Here is a 17,327-nt window from a genome sequence, read left to right as displayed (position 1 = left end):
CTTTGGTGTACATCAGGGGACACAGAGCCATAGTAGTTACTATGTTATAGGGCCACTGATAGGTGATGGACACTGGCACGCCCTAAGGCAAGAAGTGTACTCCCTATATAACCCCTCCCACTACTGGGAGTCCTCAGTTTTGTAGCCAAGCAATACAAGTGTATACCAAGAAGGGAGGGACCTCTGTGCCCCCTGATGTACATAAAAGAAAAGGATTTTGCAGGTAAGCTGTTTTAAAATCATTTTCCTACATCAGGGGAAACAGAGCCATAGTAGTTACTATGTGGGATGTCCCATAGCAATGGCAACTGAAGGGAGGGAGACGCAACAAAAAACAGAAGGCCAGAGGACTCATACTGCAGCCTGCAGTATACTGTGCCCAAAGGCAATATCCTCATGACCTTTAATATTGATTTGAAAAAATCTGATAAACGTATGAACCGAAGACCAAGTCGCAGCCTTACAGATCTGAGCCATAAAGGCCTGATGATGTACCACCCAAGAGGCACTAATCGCCCAGAATGAGAGTGCTCTAACATAAAAAGGAAGGAAGAAATTTCTTCTTTAAGCTGAAGCTTGAACAGTTACTTGACGAATCCATTAGGAAAATAGTGGATTTTGACGCTGCCTGTCCACATCTTTGGACCTTCTGGCAGTACAAACAAACACATCTGTTTTGCGAACCTGAGCGGTCGCCTTAACATAGACTCTGATCGCTCTTACTACATCAAGGGAATTTAGTGCCTTCTTTTCCCTAGATTGAGGCTTTGGGAAAAGGAAGGAAGAATAATATCTTGACTTAAATGAAAAAAACCTGTTACCACTGTTGGTAGGAATTCAGGATGAGGACATAAAACCACCTCGTCCTTATGCATGATCAAATATGGCTCTTTACAAGACAGAGCCGCTAGTTCCGATATTCTTCTAGCAGAAGAAATGGCAACCAGAAAGATTATCTTTCTCGTCAAAAAGAACCAAGAGAATTTCTCGTAAAGGATCAAACGGCTGATTTAGCAAAGAATCCCAAGAATTTTAGAGGTGCCTTGATAGGGGGATTAATCCGTGTTACCCCCTGAATAAGCTATGCACCAAGAGTGGGAAGCAACAGGCCATTGTAAAAAATACTGACAAGGCCAGCTTCATTACAGATCCCATATGCAGGAAATCAGGGATCCTGCCTATGACATATTTCCTGGGGTGCCAACCCCTGGATCCACATCAAGAAACATATGCCTTCCAGACTCTATAGTAAAATGATTCTGGAAGTCGGCTTCCTGGCATTAATCAAAGTAGAACCTACTGAAGGAGATCACCCACAATCTTTTATATAGTGGGATTCAACAGTCAAACCTGTTAAATTCTTTGTCCGTAAGGTAGGATGAAATACTGGACCTTGTGCGAGAAGGTCTGGCTATAATGGCAGAGTCCGAAGGACTGCTACTGCCACCTTTATGATCTCAGTAAATCAAGATCTTCTGAGACCCACTGGGGCCACCAGAATCACCTCCTTCCATTCCTGCTTAATCCCGCGGAGAAGGCGCAGAGGTAGCAGAACTGGAGGAAATGCATAGATCAGTGAAAACTGATCCCATGGGAAGACTAATGTGTCTGTTCTGCCTGCTAGCGGATCCCTTGTTCCCGACACAAAGTTGTTGACTTTGTTTTTGAATCTGGATGTGAATAGGTCCATGTCAGGAATACCCCATTTCTGACATATCGCTAGGAAGGGTGAAGAGATCATTGTCCCAGAAATAATTGTTGGCGACTCAAGTAGCCCGCCTGCCAATTCCCTATTCCTGAAATGAAGTTGATAGGCAAGGTCCTCTAACCTGGACCATCTCCCCTTGACAGAATCTTCTTCCAGGGCTGCTCCCCAGCCTAGAAGGCTGCCATCTGTTGTTAACACCTTCCAGGATACCGGTAGAAAAGATTTTCCCTTTTGCTGGATAACAACCACCAATTTAGGCTCTGACTTACGTCGGGAGCCAAACGTATTGAAAACAAACAAGGCCTAAATCTTTTTATTTCAGACCGACAGGATGGTGCTTTGAAGCAGTTTTTGAGTAAATACTCAAAATTACCCCTAACAATCTCATGCCCAGCCGAATGGAAAGATTTTTCTTTGTTTTGATAAGTTGAATTAGTCCTACAATGAAACTTATGCTTGTCTGGGGTACCTGTATGGTATCTATAACTAGCCCCAAGTACTGTAATCTCCTTGATGGTTTTAAGTAGGATCTTCCTAGGCTGAGTATCCAACCCATAGATTCCAGGTAGTTTACAGCTGTGATCAGACTCTGGTTTAGACCCGAGACTGAATGATCTATTAAAAGTAGATCTTCTAAATAGGCTAGGACCGTTATGCCTTGAGCCCTTAATCTGATTAAAGGAGGTGCCAGAATCTTTCAGAACATCCGTGGTGCTGTGGCTAAACTGAATGGCAGGGCCACAACTGAAATTATGATTTTATATTTCAAAACGCAGAGATTTCTGGTGAGTGGGAAAATTTGGCACATGGAGATATGCATTTTTGATATCGATTAAAGCCAAAAAAAACTCCTTGCCGGATGGACACAACCGATCAGATTATGAAAGGATCAGATGTTAAATGGCGATTCGGATCTTCGAGATCTAGAATGGGTCTTACCTCTCCGTTTGGTTCTGGAACCGTAAAAGGTTTGAGCCAAACCCTGTGCCCTGTTCCACTAAGGGAACCTCTGATATCAGTGACTGGGATAATAGATGACCCAGAGGCCAGAAAGAGAGACTTCTTTTTCTCTGGATCCTTGGGAACATTTTCCCTTAGACCCCTTTCACACTGGGGCGTTTTTCAGGCGTTTTTCATGCGCTTTAGAGTTAAAAAAAGCGCCTGAAAGAAGCTGCAACTGCAATCCCAATGTAAAAGCCCGAGTGCTTTCACACCAAGATCCCTTTCACACTGGGGCGTTTTTCAGGTGCTTTAGCGTTAAAAAAAGCGCCTGAAAGAAGCTGCAACTGCAATCCCAATGTAAAAGCCCGAGTGCTTTCACACCAAGGTGCTGCGCTGGCAGAGCGTCAAAAAAAAGTCCTGCAAACAGCTTCTTTGCAGCGCTTTTGGAGCGGTGAATATAACGCTCTTAAAACGCCCCTTCCCATTGAAATCAATGGGAAGCGCTTGTAAAACGCCCGAAAAACGCCTGAAAAATGCTATTGGCAGCAGCATTTTGTGGGCGCTTTTAACCCTTTATTTGGCCACTAGCAGGGGTTAAAAGCGCCCAATTAACGCTCAAAAAACGCTGGTAAAGCGCTGCTAGTTTAAGCGGCGCTTTACGAGCGTTTTTCGGGCGTTTTTCGGGCGCTGACATTTCACATTGGGACTGCAGGTGAGGCTTCTTTCAAGCGCTTTACAGGCGCTTTTTTTAACGCTAAAGCGCTTGAAAAACGCCTGAAAAACGCCCCAGTGTGAAAGGGGTCTTAGAAAAAACGAGGAAACAGAAATTCTCGGAACTCTAGTCATAACCCAGAGAAAAAAGTGCATTGTTCCTGCCAGATCTTGAGAATTGCAGGACCTTTCCCCTCACCTGGACGAGCAGGGGTGCCCCTTCATGAGAAGGATTTAGCATTCCGCTTTGTGGGCTTTCTGCCCCAAGATCTCTTCTGGCCCTGGTGCTGCCCTTGGGGACTTTCCCTTGAACCTGACGGTTGAGGGCGTTGAGACTGCCTAGAGGCTGATGTCCCTGGCATAGGAGAGACAGCACAATTAAGGGAGAAATGCTTGAACCTCTTCTTTACTGGTAAAAAGAGAGCTTTTCCCATTAGAGGTCCATTGGATGTACTTATCCAGATTGTCTCTAAATAACCGTACACCATGAAGGGGAAAAACTGGCTTTTTACGCAATGCTTCGGCTGATCAATTTTTCAGCCACAGAACTCTGCGAGAATGCACTAGTCCAAGCATAAGCCATAAGGCTTAAAATGATAGTCTTCATAGCATCTACTGTGAGACAGATACACCAGCCCATTGCCGGGCCTGCTGATCAGGCAGAATTTCAGGTATCTCCACAAACTGTTCCTTAATGGACTGAGATACACCAATTGCAGCAAGAACTGGCTGCGCTACTGAACTTGCTAAAGACATATTGTTTTTATAAAGAAGTTCCAACTTTTTATCTGTTGGATCCTTTAACATCAGTGCATTATCCACCAGACATGTGAGATTCTTGCTCACTGAGGTGATTGCAGCATCAATTGCTGGAACCCCCCAATTTCTTCATAGAAATCCTCTTCCATAGGATAAAGTGTGGAGAATTTCTTGGGAGAATAATATAGTTTATCCGGATGTTCCCATTCAGAATACATAAGCTTTTTTAGCCAAGCATGAATAGGAAAAAACATCCCCAGATGGGGGAGGTTCTAATGAACCCAATTAGAGGTAGGTTCCTCAAGAGCCTGTGCTGCAGGCAGCAAAAAAAAGGTTGAGTAAGGGAGTACACAAGCAACCTGTCTTGTGATGCTACTACTTCCATATTAGGATCCTCAGAAGAGGATAAATAAGTATCTTCCAAATATTTGGGAAGATCTACCTGATCCCCAGCCTCCTGCACCTCAATAAGTGGGTTCTGAGGACTAGATGGGAATCTGCTATGTTTAGCCCCACTATGGAGAGACATCATAGCATTAATCTTCTTTCCAAATTACAAATGGTCGAAGAAAATAACCTTTTGTATGATATATACAAGGACTGAAATTTTTTTTATGCAACAACAGTTTCCCCTGACGGTTCAATCTGACTAGCCGCATCCCTCTCAGAGGAGGATGACATTCTTTTGGAAATGGATTCAGTTTATAGTGAAAACCACTGACCCCTTTAGAGAAGTTCCTGGTCCCAGTACCATTCATAGCCTGAAGCATAAAGCAGAGGCACTACCAGCAAAATAATGTACATTGCTAGGCTATAGTTTAGCGCCATTAGCTGCTATTAATCCTAGCCTGGTAAAGTATAATGTGTCAAAGGAAAAAAAAAAAGCCTGTGTCACTAACCTGAACAAGCCATCCTCCTGCTCTGTCCCTCCACAGCCAGCAGCAGCTTCACACACATAGCGCTAAAATCAACTTCCTGCATGTGTGGCCGGCACCTGATGCCGTTAGCCATGCCCGTGCAAATTACGCCCCCCTTTCCTTTCAAAGGAAAGTGCTTTCCTGTGCAAGCAGCGTCCTGTGGAACATGCAGGCATGGGGGGTAAATCCTCTGCTGAGCAGCTGCGGTCTGTCTCTTTTTTTTTTTTTTTGGAGAAAAAAGGAACTAGCTTGGCATCCTATCTCCCGAAGGGGAAAAAACTATTTTTGGGGGCACAGGAAGAGAAGCAGAACCCCCTCTTACTGGAGGATCTGTTGTGGCCGGAGGAGAGGAGAAAATGACAGGCTTCTGTGCTGTTTCCAGCGTCAGGTCGGTGAGTGCTCAATACAGCCCCCAGTGGTGACACATTGGCATGACAACATTATACATAGAAGGAGAAATTCCTGAGAAAATCTCCCTTACCTTTTCCTTGCAGCAAGGTTTATCAGAGATAAAAACCCAATCTTCACCCTTCACGGTGGGCTCCAAGACCTTTTAGGAAACCTTCAGGAACCGGGGAACCTCAGGTTACCCACAATCCTGGACCTACGACAGCACCCTGCCAGTAAAAACTTTATGGCCTTATTACCAAAAAGTACTGGATCCCAGGGCCCGGCTCTCTAAAGAGAAGTGTTCACAAGCAAAACCTTGTTTCTTCGGACACGAGACCCGGGTACTATTCATTTAGCCCATGAAAAGACATCAGAACGGATCCGGTCAGCATGGCTAGCCCCAGCAAGGATTGCTTCCAGTGGAGCTCAGCACAGCACATCTTTACTCATGACCAACACCTTAGACACTGGCGAAAAAAACGAAGTACTCCCAGTAGTGGGAGGGGTTATATAGGGAGTACACTTCTTGCCTTAGGGCGTGCCAGTGTCCATCACCTATCCGTGGCCCTATAACCCACATAGTAACTACTATGGCTCTGTGTCCCCTGATGTAAGAAAATAAAGGAGATATACTTACCCGATTTTCTTCTCCCCACAGTTTCTGCACCCCCTGTGCTCTAGTAGTCTATAGTTTTGACATCATCAAGACCAGGGTAAGATTCATAGCCCTACTCTGTACATGAGGACACTGGGGGCCAGTCCACTGCTGGATCACAGGGAAGAGCCACCTGCTGGGGGAGTGGAAGATCAGATAAGGAGAACTGTTTCTGCCCTTCCCTAGGTAAAACAAGTTATTAACCCTTGCAATGCGGGCTCAGCCCCACTGTAAAGGATATGTTTTTAATCTGTCCAGAATTAGGCTTTAATAAGCTTGTTCTTTTATTTTATATTCATCAGTTATTATTTTCAAATAGGACACGATCAAAGGTGAAACTTCAACACAATACATAACATAATACTGGGCTACTACAGATATCTGCCTTGTCACCGAAACACTTGGCTATTATGAATTACTGAACGTCATTGATCTTATAACAGATATATAATATAAACTCTTTGTAAAAGTACTGTATTGTAAGTAAAACAGATCATTTGTGACCTACCCGATACATGATGTTCAGCAGGGAGAACATTGACGGAAACATTGTCCGAGCTCTTCTGTCCAGACGTGTCGGTCACAGTCAACTGTAGAGTATAAACTCCTTCTTGCAGGTGGGAGAGTTTCAATGTCCCTGGTTGTGTGACCTGATAAATATAGCCATTAAAAACATTTAGATATACATAGTAGGGGAGGTCGGAAAAAGACACAAGTCCATCAAGTCCAACCTATGTGTGTGATTATATGTCCGTATTACCTTGTATATCCCTGTATGTTGTGGACGTTCAGGTGCTTGTCTAATAGTTTCTTGAAGCTATCGATGCCCCCCACTGAGACCACTGCCTGTGGAAGGGAATTCTACATCCTTGCTGCTCTTACAGTAAAGAACCCTTTACGTAGTTTAAGGTTAAACCTCTTTTCTTCTAATTTTAATGGGTGGCCACGTGTCTTGTTAAACTCCCTTATATGGAAAAGTTTTATACCTATTGTGGGGTCAGAAGTACGGTATTTGTAAATTTAAATCGTATCCCCTCTCAAGTGTCTCTTCTCCAGAGAGAATAAGTTCAGTGCTCGCAACCTTTCCTCATAACTATCCAGACCCTTTATTAGCTTTGTTGCCCTTCTTTGTACTCGCCCCATTTCCAGTACATCCTTCCAGGACTGGTGCTCAGAACTGGACAGCATACTCTAGGTGCGACCGGACCAGAGTCGTGTACAGTGAGATAATTATCATTTTTTTCCTGGAATTAATCCCCTTTTTAATGTTTGCTTTGTTAGCAGCAGCTTGGCATTGCATACCATTGCTGAGCCTATCATCTAGTAGGACCCCTAGGTCCTTTTCCATCCTGGATTCCCCCAGAGAGTCCCCCCAGTGTATATATTGCATTTGTATTTTTGCCACCCAAATGCATTATTTAAAATGTTTCCACATTGAACCTCATTTGCCATATAGTTGCCCACCCCATTAATTTGTTCAGATCTTTTTGCAAGGTTTCCACATCCTGCAGAGAAGTTATTGCCCTGCTTAGCTTATTATCGTCCACAAATACAGAGATTGAACTGTTTACTCCAGTGATGGCGAACCTTGGCACCCCAGATGTTTTGGAACTACATTTCCCATGATGCTCCTGCACTCTGCAGTGTAGGTGAGCATCATGGGAAATGTAGTTCCAAAACATCTGGGGTGCCAAGGTTCGCCATCACTGGTTTACTCCATCCTCCAGGTCATTTATGAGCAAATTAAACAGGATTGGTCCCAGCACAGAAGCCTGGGGGACCCCACTATCCACTCCTGACCATTCCGAGTACCCCCCATTTATCACCACCCTCTGAAAACTGGCTACAAGGGCGAGTTCAATCCATGTAATCACCCTATTGTCCATGCCAACGGACCTTATTTTGTACAGTAAAGGTTTATGGGGAACTGTGTCAAATGCTTTTACAAAATTCAGATACCCCACATCTACGGGCCTTCCTTTATCTAGATGGCAACTCACCTCCTCATAGAAGTTTAATAGATTGGTTTGACAAGAACGATTCTTCATGAATCCATGTTGATTACTGCTAACGATACCGTTCTCATTTCTAGAATCTTGTATATAGTCCCTTATCGTCCCCTCCAAGAGTTTACATATGTTCTAGGTATTGTTATAGCCCAACTCCAGTCAACTTTTGACTTTGACTTTGACTAAGAAAAAAAAAACTGCAAGACAAAGGCATGATGAGCTAGTATGCCTTAGATCAAAGCCCCTGCAACGGTCCTTGTACACCACTCTGACCGGCGACATAGTTCCCGGAGTTACCTCCTCTGCATTATGGTAAAAAAAAAACTTGCACTGTCTGTCCCCCACCCCTCCCCAAACACCTTTATCAATCCAGCGCTGTGCCAGGTTGCAAGTCTTCCCTCCCCTCTTCCTGGTCGAACACACTTTTCTGATAGCAGTAGGGGTCATTGGCTCATGCTGCTGTCAATCAAACCCAGTGAGCTGAGAGAAGGGCCCAGGAGTAAGCCCACATGTTTGCCACCATAGCAAGCAGCTTACTATGGGGGCAAATACAGAAGAGGAGGAGCCAAGATCACCGGTGGGGGACTCCAGATGATGATATTTGGGGCCAAGCTGTGCAATTTTACCACTGCTTTGCTCTGCATGAGCAAAACACAGGTTTGCCTTAAAGGGGTTGTAAAGACAATTTTTTTTTTTTAAATAACAAACATGTTATACTTACCTCCACTGTGCAGCTTGTTTTGCGCAGATTGGCCCCGAACCTGGTCTTCTGAGGTCCCTTGGTGGCTGTCTCAGCTCCTCCCTGCAAGAACTAACCACCTTCATGCGAGGTCTTTAGCATGGTGGTTAGTTGCAGGCACGCTTCCGTGATATGGCCAGTGGCTATAGCCGCTCACTGTATCATTCGGCCCCGCCCCCGGCGCACCACGTCATTGGATGTGATTGACAGCAGCGCAAGCCACTCTAGCCAATCAACGGCCAGGCTGAGTGGGGCGAAGGGGACATCAGGGGCAAGTACAGCAGGTGAACGTGCTTGGGTAAGTAAAACAGGGGGGCTTGGGGGGCCGGTATTGTCGCAAACCTTTACAACCCCTTTAAGTCTTTTCCAGAGATATTAATGGGAGCCTATGCTCACTAGCTACCTAAATTACCCACCCTGGGAGACATATGTAATGTATGTAACCATTTATAATGGTTAATTCTGAAAATTCTAATTGCCTTTCAGGCTGGGTTCACACTGCAGCAATGCAGGGAACGCCGCGAATCCGCGGCGGGTTCCCGCATTGCATGCCTCCCGGCGGAAGTTCACACTGCCCTATGCGAACTGCTGGGAGTGTCAGTGAAATGTTAATGACACCCCCAGATCAGTTCGCATATCGCAGTGCAATCTGCAAACTCGGACAGGAATCGGATCGCATGGTGTGAACACCCATGCAATCCGATTCTGCTGCGGACCAAAAAAAGGGTCCTGTGCGAGTTTGGGGCGGGTGCGATGCAAATTCAGCCATACTATCTGTATGGCTGAACTCGCATCGCACAGAGATCGGATGTGATTTGCACTGCAGTGCGGTGCGAATCACATCCGGTTCTCGTAGCCGCAGCAGTGTGAACCCAGCCTCATGCTGATTGATTGGCTTTAATAATTTCTGAGTAACTGACTAAAACAAATATGCAGATCAGGTGTTTTGACTTTACTGTGACCTCAATAGTTGCATATTTGTTCCAAGTCAGCAGCTCAGAAAGTACTGAAACCAAACAGATCCAGGCATCTAGAATTTCAGAAAGAGGCCAGCAATAGCAACCTACTCATATTTCTAATAACTACTACATGTTCAATTCATTACTACTCATAGTCTACCTACATATTTATCTAATGGCAGCTGTGTTCTTTAAACTTCCTACAGACATTTAGATGAAGCATAAAGCGTGATATATTCTGAAAATGTGTTATGTTGGTATAGACTTCATTATTGTTTTTCATTTGGGTGAATCATATAAGAAAAAGTCCTCTTAATGTTTGGATGGTGTCCATGGGTACAAAACAAGGAGCCATTGTTGCTATGCTTAGAGTGATTTTACTTGGAGACATTAAAGCTTTGGCTTTTCATGGATCAGTGACTCTAGTATGTGATCATCTGTTTCTCCCCTGTTAACTGGGGTAATTCAATACACGCTGACATGACTGGCTCACCAATTAGATATGTGTGTGAATTCTTCCCATTTGCAAAGCTTACATGGATCTTGATTCTATACTAATAAGGGCAGTGCTTTATTAGACTATAAAATAAAAAAGACAAACACCTCCAAAAATCAAACATTACAAAAAATATATATATATATTCCATGGTAGCAATAACTTTAGCATAATCAATGAAACATAGACATGTCTTTACATACAACTGAATGCCCTATTAGAGAATTAAAGTATAACTAAAGGCAAAACTTTTTTTTTAGTTTTGGATAGAGTGGAGAGGGATTAGAACCTCTGACACTTTTTATTGCTGCCTGTCTGCCAGAGATTCTCCCTCTATTTGTCATGTTTACCATTATCATTGAAAGTGAAAGTAAAATAAAATCCCACATTTTGGGTTGTCCACAGAAAAGTAAAAGAGAGGAAATCTTCCAATGGGGACACTAGTTCTGGTGATCTGGGGGTCCCCAAGGAATTCCCTAATTTGCAGGGATTTCCTCTCATTTCCTGTTTGGCTATGGGACAGGAAGCAAAGGGAAATCTCCTCATCGGGACACAGATTGTAAAAAAAAAAAAAATATGACAGGGGTTATAACCCTCACTTACTCTATCCAAAATGAAAGCAGGCCTGGCTCCGGGGGAATCTCTCTGGGATATGAGAATGTATGCATTCCTGCTTCGTGCAAGATTGCATTACAATGTATTGTGCACTGCGATGCCATTATTTCTTAATGTCATCTCAGTGCACCTAGCCATCATACTTGTGTTTTGGTACAGTAAGCTGCCCTATTGTAGATCAATTGTGCAAAAGCATACAGCAATACACATGCGATAATGCATCGCATGGATAGGAACCCATCCTTAGCCCACAGCAATGATTGCTTAAAGTGATACTAAAGGCTCGGTTTTTTTATTTATTTCTTTTTATTTTTTTTACATAACAAACATGTTATACATACCTGCTCTGTGCAATGGTTTTGAGGTCCCCACCAGCGCTACTGGTTTCTCCCCCCTGCCAAGTACCCCAATAGCAAGCAGCTTGCTATGGGAGGTACAGTGGTGTGAAAAAGTGTTTGCCCCCTTCCTCATTTCCTGTTCCTTTGCATGTTTGTCACACTTAAGTGTTTCGGAACATCAAACCAATTTAAACAATAGTCAAGGACAACACAAGTAAACACAAAATGCAATTTGTAAATTAAGGTGTTTATTATTAAAGGTGAAAAAAAATCCAAACCATCATGGCCCTGTGTGAAAAAGTGATTGCCCCCCTTGTTAAAACATACTATAACTGTGGTTGTCCACACCTGAGTTCAATTTCTCTAGCCACACCCAGGCCTGATTATTGCCACACCTGTTCACAATCAAGGCATCACTTAAATAGGAGCTGCTTGACACAGTAAGGTCCACCAGAAGATCCTTAAAAGCTACACATCATGCCGAGACCCAAAGAAATTCAGGAACAATTGAGAAAGAAAGTAATTGAGATCTATCAGTCTGGAAAGGGTTATAAAGCCATTTCCAAAGCTTTGGGAATCCAGCGAACCACAGTGAGAGCCATTATCCACAAATGGCGAAGACATGGAACAGTGGTGAACCTTCCCAGGAGTGGCCGGCCGCCCAAAATTACCCCAAGAGCGCAGCGACGACTCATCCAAGAGGTCACAAAAGACCCCACAACAACGTCCAAGGAACTGCAGGCCTCACTTGCCTCAGTTAAGGTCAGCGTTCATGCCTCCACCATCAGGAAAAGACTGGGCAAAAATGGCCTGCATGGCAGAGTTCCAAGGAGAAAACCACTGCTGAGCAAAAAGAACATCAAAGCTCGTCTCAATTTCTCCACAACACATCTTGATGATCCCCAAGACTTTTGGGACAACATTCTGTGGACCGATGAGACAAAAGTGGAACTCTTTGGAAGGTGTGTGTCCAAGTATATCTGGCGTAGAAGGAACACTGCATTTCATAAAAAGAACATTATACCAACAGTAAAATATGGTGGTGGTAGTGTGATGGTCTGGGGCTGTTTTGCTGCTTCAGGACCTGGAAGACTTGCCGTGATAAAAGGAACTATGAATTCTGCTGTCTACCAAGAGATCCTGAAGGAGAATGTCCGACCATCTGTTCGTGTACTCAAGCTGAAACGAACTTGGGTTCTGCAGCAGGACAATGATCCTAAAACACACCAGCAAGTCCACCACCGAATGGCTGAAGAAAAACAAAATGAAGACTTTGGAGTGGCCTAGCCAAAGTCCTGACCTGAATCCTATTGAGATGTTGTGGTATGACCTTAAAAAGGCCGTTCATGCTCGAAAACCCTCTAATGTAACTGAATTAGGACAATTCTGCAAAGATGAGTGGGCCAAAATTCCTCCAGGACGCTGTAAAAGCCTCATTGCACGTTATCGCAAACGCTTGGTTGCAGTTGTTGCTGCTAAGGGTGGCCCAACCAGTTATTAGGTTTAGGGGGCAATCACTTTTTCACACAGGGCCATGATGGTTTGGATTTTTTTTCACCTTTTAATAATAAACACCTTCATTTACAAATTGCATTTTGTGTTTACTTGTGTTGTCCTTGACTATTGTTTAAATTGGTTTGATGTTCCGAAACACTTAAGTGTGACAAACATGCAAAGGAACAGGAAATGAGGAAGGGGGCAAACACTTTTTCACACCACTGTACTTGTGCATTCCTGCTCCCTCCTTATGGGCTATGACTGACAGCAGTGGGAGCCAATGGCAAATTGGGCCAATGAGGAGACATAGAGCCAGGAGAGCAGCTGCTCCTGTGCACATCGCTGGATCGAAAGACTCAGGTAATTGTTAGGGGGGCTGCATACTGAAGGTTTTTACCTTCATGCATGAAGGTAAAAAACCTTCAGCATTTAGAATCACTTTAATAGATCCCTGGTTACCAGGGCTTTTTTTCAGCTGGAACTTGGTGGAACTCCATTCCACCACCTCCAGCTCAGGCCCTCTGCTCCCTGCACACCCCACTATCGCTCTGTGGCAGCCAAGCTGTCACTTGTAAACATGGAAGACAGACTTCTGTGTTTACAAGGACAGTTTGGCTCCCTCAGATCTGATCTCCTGAGTGGTTCCCACTGAGTGCAGGATGGGGAGAGGGGGGATGCAGGTGTCCGGGGTGTGTGCAGGGCATGGTTGAGTTCCTGCACCTATTATCTGAGAAAAAAAGCCCTGCTGGTTACTCTGGAGATAAAATGAAGCAGCAAACACTATTGGATGTGACCTGCATTTTCTGCACAAAAACAATGCAGATCACTGCTAGAGCACCTAGAAAACAATGCAGAATGTGATGTACGATGCAATATGACAAACATCCTGCATCTTTCTTTAGCACATTGGAAAGCCCTGCATGTTACTGCACCTCAGAAACACATTGCTCTGTGGAGACATGAATAATGTTTCATTAAGTGACACTTCAAATAAAAGTAAACGGTATAGTATGTCCCCTGCTAGACCACACACAAACACTAACCCGTATGGTAAAATGCTGCATTTTAGGGTAGATTTAGTCATGCGTCAAAGCTCCCTTGCCTCTGAAGCATGATCCATGTTCAGATCACGCTGCAGAGAGGCTATTGACAGGCAGTAAGAAAGCACTGTGATACCTTCTCACCGCCTGTTTTAACCCCATTCTTGCTGACAATTGCGCCACAACTGGGGTGTTTTATTTAAACTTTCCTGTGCAGTCTGCTGGCACTTACAATAGATTGTGGTCGAACGAGCTGGAAAATCTTTGTGCAGGGTGAGGCTGAGAATGCCATTGTTAAGTATCAGCGACAGCTCAGTGTGAGTGTGACCAGACATTTGTCACAAGTTAATGAAGGTAGCCGGGCCTGGTTCTGCGTCTGTCACACATGTGAACTGGGCACTGACTAGTTACCTCGTGGACACATCTCATTCACACTGTTTGTGGCACATGTGTTTATAGGACATTTCTAAAAGGCTTATACATTTATTAAATTATTTTAAATAGCATAATTCACACTGTGCATTTTCCTGCATTTAGGTGCATTCTAGTTACTTGTGTTTGGAGGGAACAGATATCAATGTGTCCAGGGGCAGATTCAATACTCTAAACACATGTAAACGCAGGTACATTTAAACACGGGAGGCAAGTTTGAATGCAGCCTTCAAGCGGTTCTAAAGCCTCAAAGTTTACCTTAATGCATTCACTGCATTAAGGTAAAAAACCTTCTTTATCCAGGATCCCCACCCCCCTTTTACTTACCCGAGCCCATTTCGATCCAGTACTGTGCATGAGAGCAGAAGCTTTCTACTTCCCCACAGGGCAGATTGATAGCACTGGAAGTCATTGGCTTCTGCCACTGTCAATTAAATACTATGACGAGGGAGCTGGGGTTTATCTATGGACACAGCAAGCGAAGCTCGAGAACAAGCCCACATGAGTATCCGCTCTAACAAGCGGCTTGCTGGGGAGATACTCGGAAGGCAGGATGAGCCAGGAGTGCTGGCAGGGGATCCCACAAGAGAAGGATCGGAGCTGATCTGTGCAAAACCATTACAAAGAGCAGGTAAAGAAATTCCCGGAGCAAGGGAAACCTAGTGCAGGGGCACATGACTGGGGGACACTGGGGATAGATGCACCAGGAAATGCCAGTGTTAGGTGGACACAGGGCAGTGCTAGCCAGCACGTCCTGTGTCTAGTAGTGGGGGCAGGGGCGGAATCAGCCATTCATGCACGTTCAGGAAAAGAGGTAACACAGAAGCAGTTGTTTTATATATATATATATATATATATGGTACAGGTTGGGACCTATCTCGGTATAGGTACCTTCCCTATCTAGAAATTTGGTCATCGAGCTGTATGGTGCAAGTAGGTGATAATCATTTGTTCCTGTGCTGGTGTGATCACAGCTAGGGGCCCGGATGCTGTGGTGGTGGTGGTCAGCTGATGAGATAGCATTACCTTCTTTCAGAAACCTCAGACGTAGCAGTCAGTTAACCACTTAAGCCCCAGACCAATTTGCAGCCAAAGGACCAGGCCCCTTTCTGCGATTCGGCACTGCGTCACTTTAACTGACAATTGCACGGCCGTGCGACGTGGCTCCCAAACAAAATTGGCGTCCTTTTTTCCCCACAAATAGAACTTTTTTTTGGTGGTATTTGATCACCTCTGCGGTTTTTATTTTTTGCACTATAAACAAAAATAGAGCGACAATTTTGAAAAAAAGGCAATATTTATGCTAAATAAATATCCCCAAAAAATATATAAAAAAACATTTTTTTTCCTCAGTTTAGGCCGATACGTATTCTTCTACATATTTTTGGTAAAAAAAAAAATCGCAATCAGTGATTATTGATTGGTTTGCGCAAAAGTTATAGCGTTTACAAAATAGGGGATAGTTTTATAGCATTTTTATTAATATTTTTTTTTTTACTAGTAATGGCGGCGATCAGCGATTTTTATTGTGACTGCAACATTATGGCGGACACATCGGACATTTTTGACACATTTTTGGAACCATTGTCATTTATACAGCAATCAGTGCTATTAAATGCACTGATTCCTGTGTAAATGACACTGGCCTTCTGCTCTTCTATCTCTGTTTTTATGCCAGAAAGGTGCTTCTGCTGATGTGGAAGCAGTCGTCTCCCCCCTACAATTTCCCAGTGGCACTCGATGGTGGACTCAGTGCTGCCACTTTATAAGCTTACGTATATGGGAAGGAAATGTCCCAAGAAGTTCGGCGGTATCTGGGATCCATGGTTGAGTGCACGCTCTCTTAATATTTAATATGTAACACCTTCCCTGTCCCTCATCTGTGCTGAACTAGAATTGAGGTTTGAACTCTGTAAATTATGTTTGTATTGAGAACTGTGCATAAGCTGTACTGACGCTTTGTTTTAACTAATAAAACTTTTCTGTTAAAAAAAAAAAATGACACTGGCAGTGAAGGAGTTAACCAATAGGGGACAGTGTAGGTGTTATGTATGACGTTATGTTTTTTTTATTGTAGGGGGGCGTGGCCTGGCATGTGACGTCACTGATCGTCCTTCCATATAAAAGGGAAGAGACGATCGGTGACAGCCACACAGGGAAGCATGGGGAGATTTTTGTTTAAACAGACCTCTCCTCGTTCTTCAGCTCTGTGACCTGATCGCGGGACACCAGCGGCGATCGGGTCCGCTGGTCCCGCGGCCACGGAGCACAGGACCGGGTCGGGAGCATGACACCGGCGGCGCGCTCCCGACCCACGGCTGGGTACTTAAAAAGCAACGTACAGGTACGTGCTTGTGCCCAGCCGTGCCATTCTGCCCACATACATCGGCGTGAGGCGGTCCTTAAGTGGTTAATTGGTTGGGTTATATATAATTATATATATATGTTATATATATTTATTTATATATGTATTAAAATAAAAAGGTTATTTTTATAAAGTTGTTATTTTTGGAATGAATAAAGGGGCCATTTGTTTGGCCATTTTATTCCAGAAGGTGTTATGTGTTTAATTCTAATAATTTAAAGAGGAAGTAAACCCTGATGGGTTTACTTCCTCTTTGATTCCCTGCAAAGGTAAAGCATAATGGGCTACTATGCATCACATAGTAGTCCATTATGTGTCACTTACCTGACACAGGAGCCAGCAAAGTCACCGCTGTCCCCTGTAGTTCTGAGCGTCCATCTTCTTGGTGGGTCTCTGTGGGTCTCGCTGCTCCGGCGCTGTGATTCGCTGGAGCAGCGATGACGTCACTCCCGCGCATGCGCACGGGAGCCGACACTCGCGGCATATCGCCGCGATCTGCGGCTTACCCAGTGCGCCTGCGTGCCGCTGTCTACGGCGCATGCGCCGTAGACAGCGGTGGCTGTCTTCAGGTAAATATCTCCTGAACCGTATAGGTTTAGGAGATATTTATTGGACCTACAGGTAAACCTTAATCTAGGCTTACCTGTAGGTCAAAGTGGTTTGTAAGGGTTTACAACCACTTTAAGTTCAATGGTAAAGGGGGGTTAAGGGTGTTTAGTAGATCATCTAGTAAATTAGCATTACACCAGTCAAGT

The 17,327-nt window shown here is 44.2% G+C and overlaps 1 protein-coding gene across 2 annotated transcripts in view; it reads right to left on the bottom strand.

The window, feature by feature from the left end:
• LRP11 (LDL receptor related protein 11) overlaps positions 1 to 17,327 on the bottom strand; it is an 87,042-nt gene that overhangs the window by 53,551 nt on the left and 16,164 nt on the right. For both annotated transcript variants that reach the window (XM_077486734.1, XM_077486733.1), the window contains exon 3: positions 6,591 to 6,732. In XM_077486734.1, the coding sequence (XP_077342860.1) occupies positions 6,591 to 6,732 (142 nt within the window). The remainder of the gene's footprint in view (positions 1 to 6,590; positions 6,733 to 17,327) is intronic.

Source organism: Lithobates pipiens, unplaced genomic scaffold (genome assembly GCF_037356315.1).
Source record: "Lithobates pipiens isolate NorthernLeopardFrog02 unplaced genomic scaffold, aLitPip1_a1.2 Scaffold_18, whole genome shotgun sequence".
NCBI lineage: Eukaryota > Metazoa > Chordata > Amphibia > Anura > Ranidae > Lithobates > Lithobates pipiens.
Note: the sequence above shows the minus strand (reverse complement) of the source record. Positions and strands in the feature narration are given on the sequence as shown.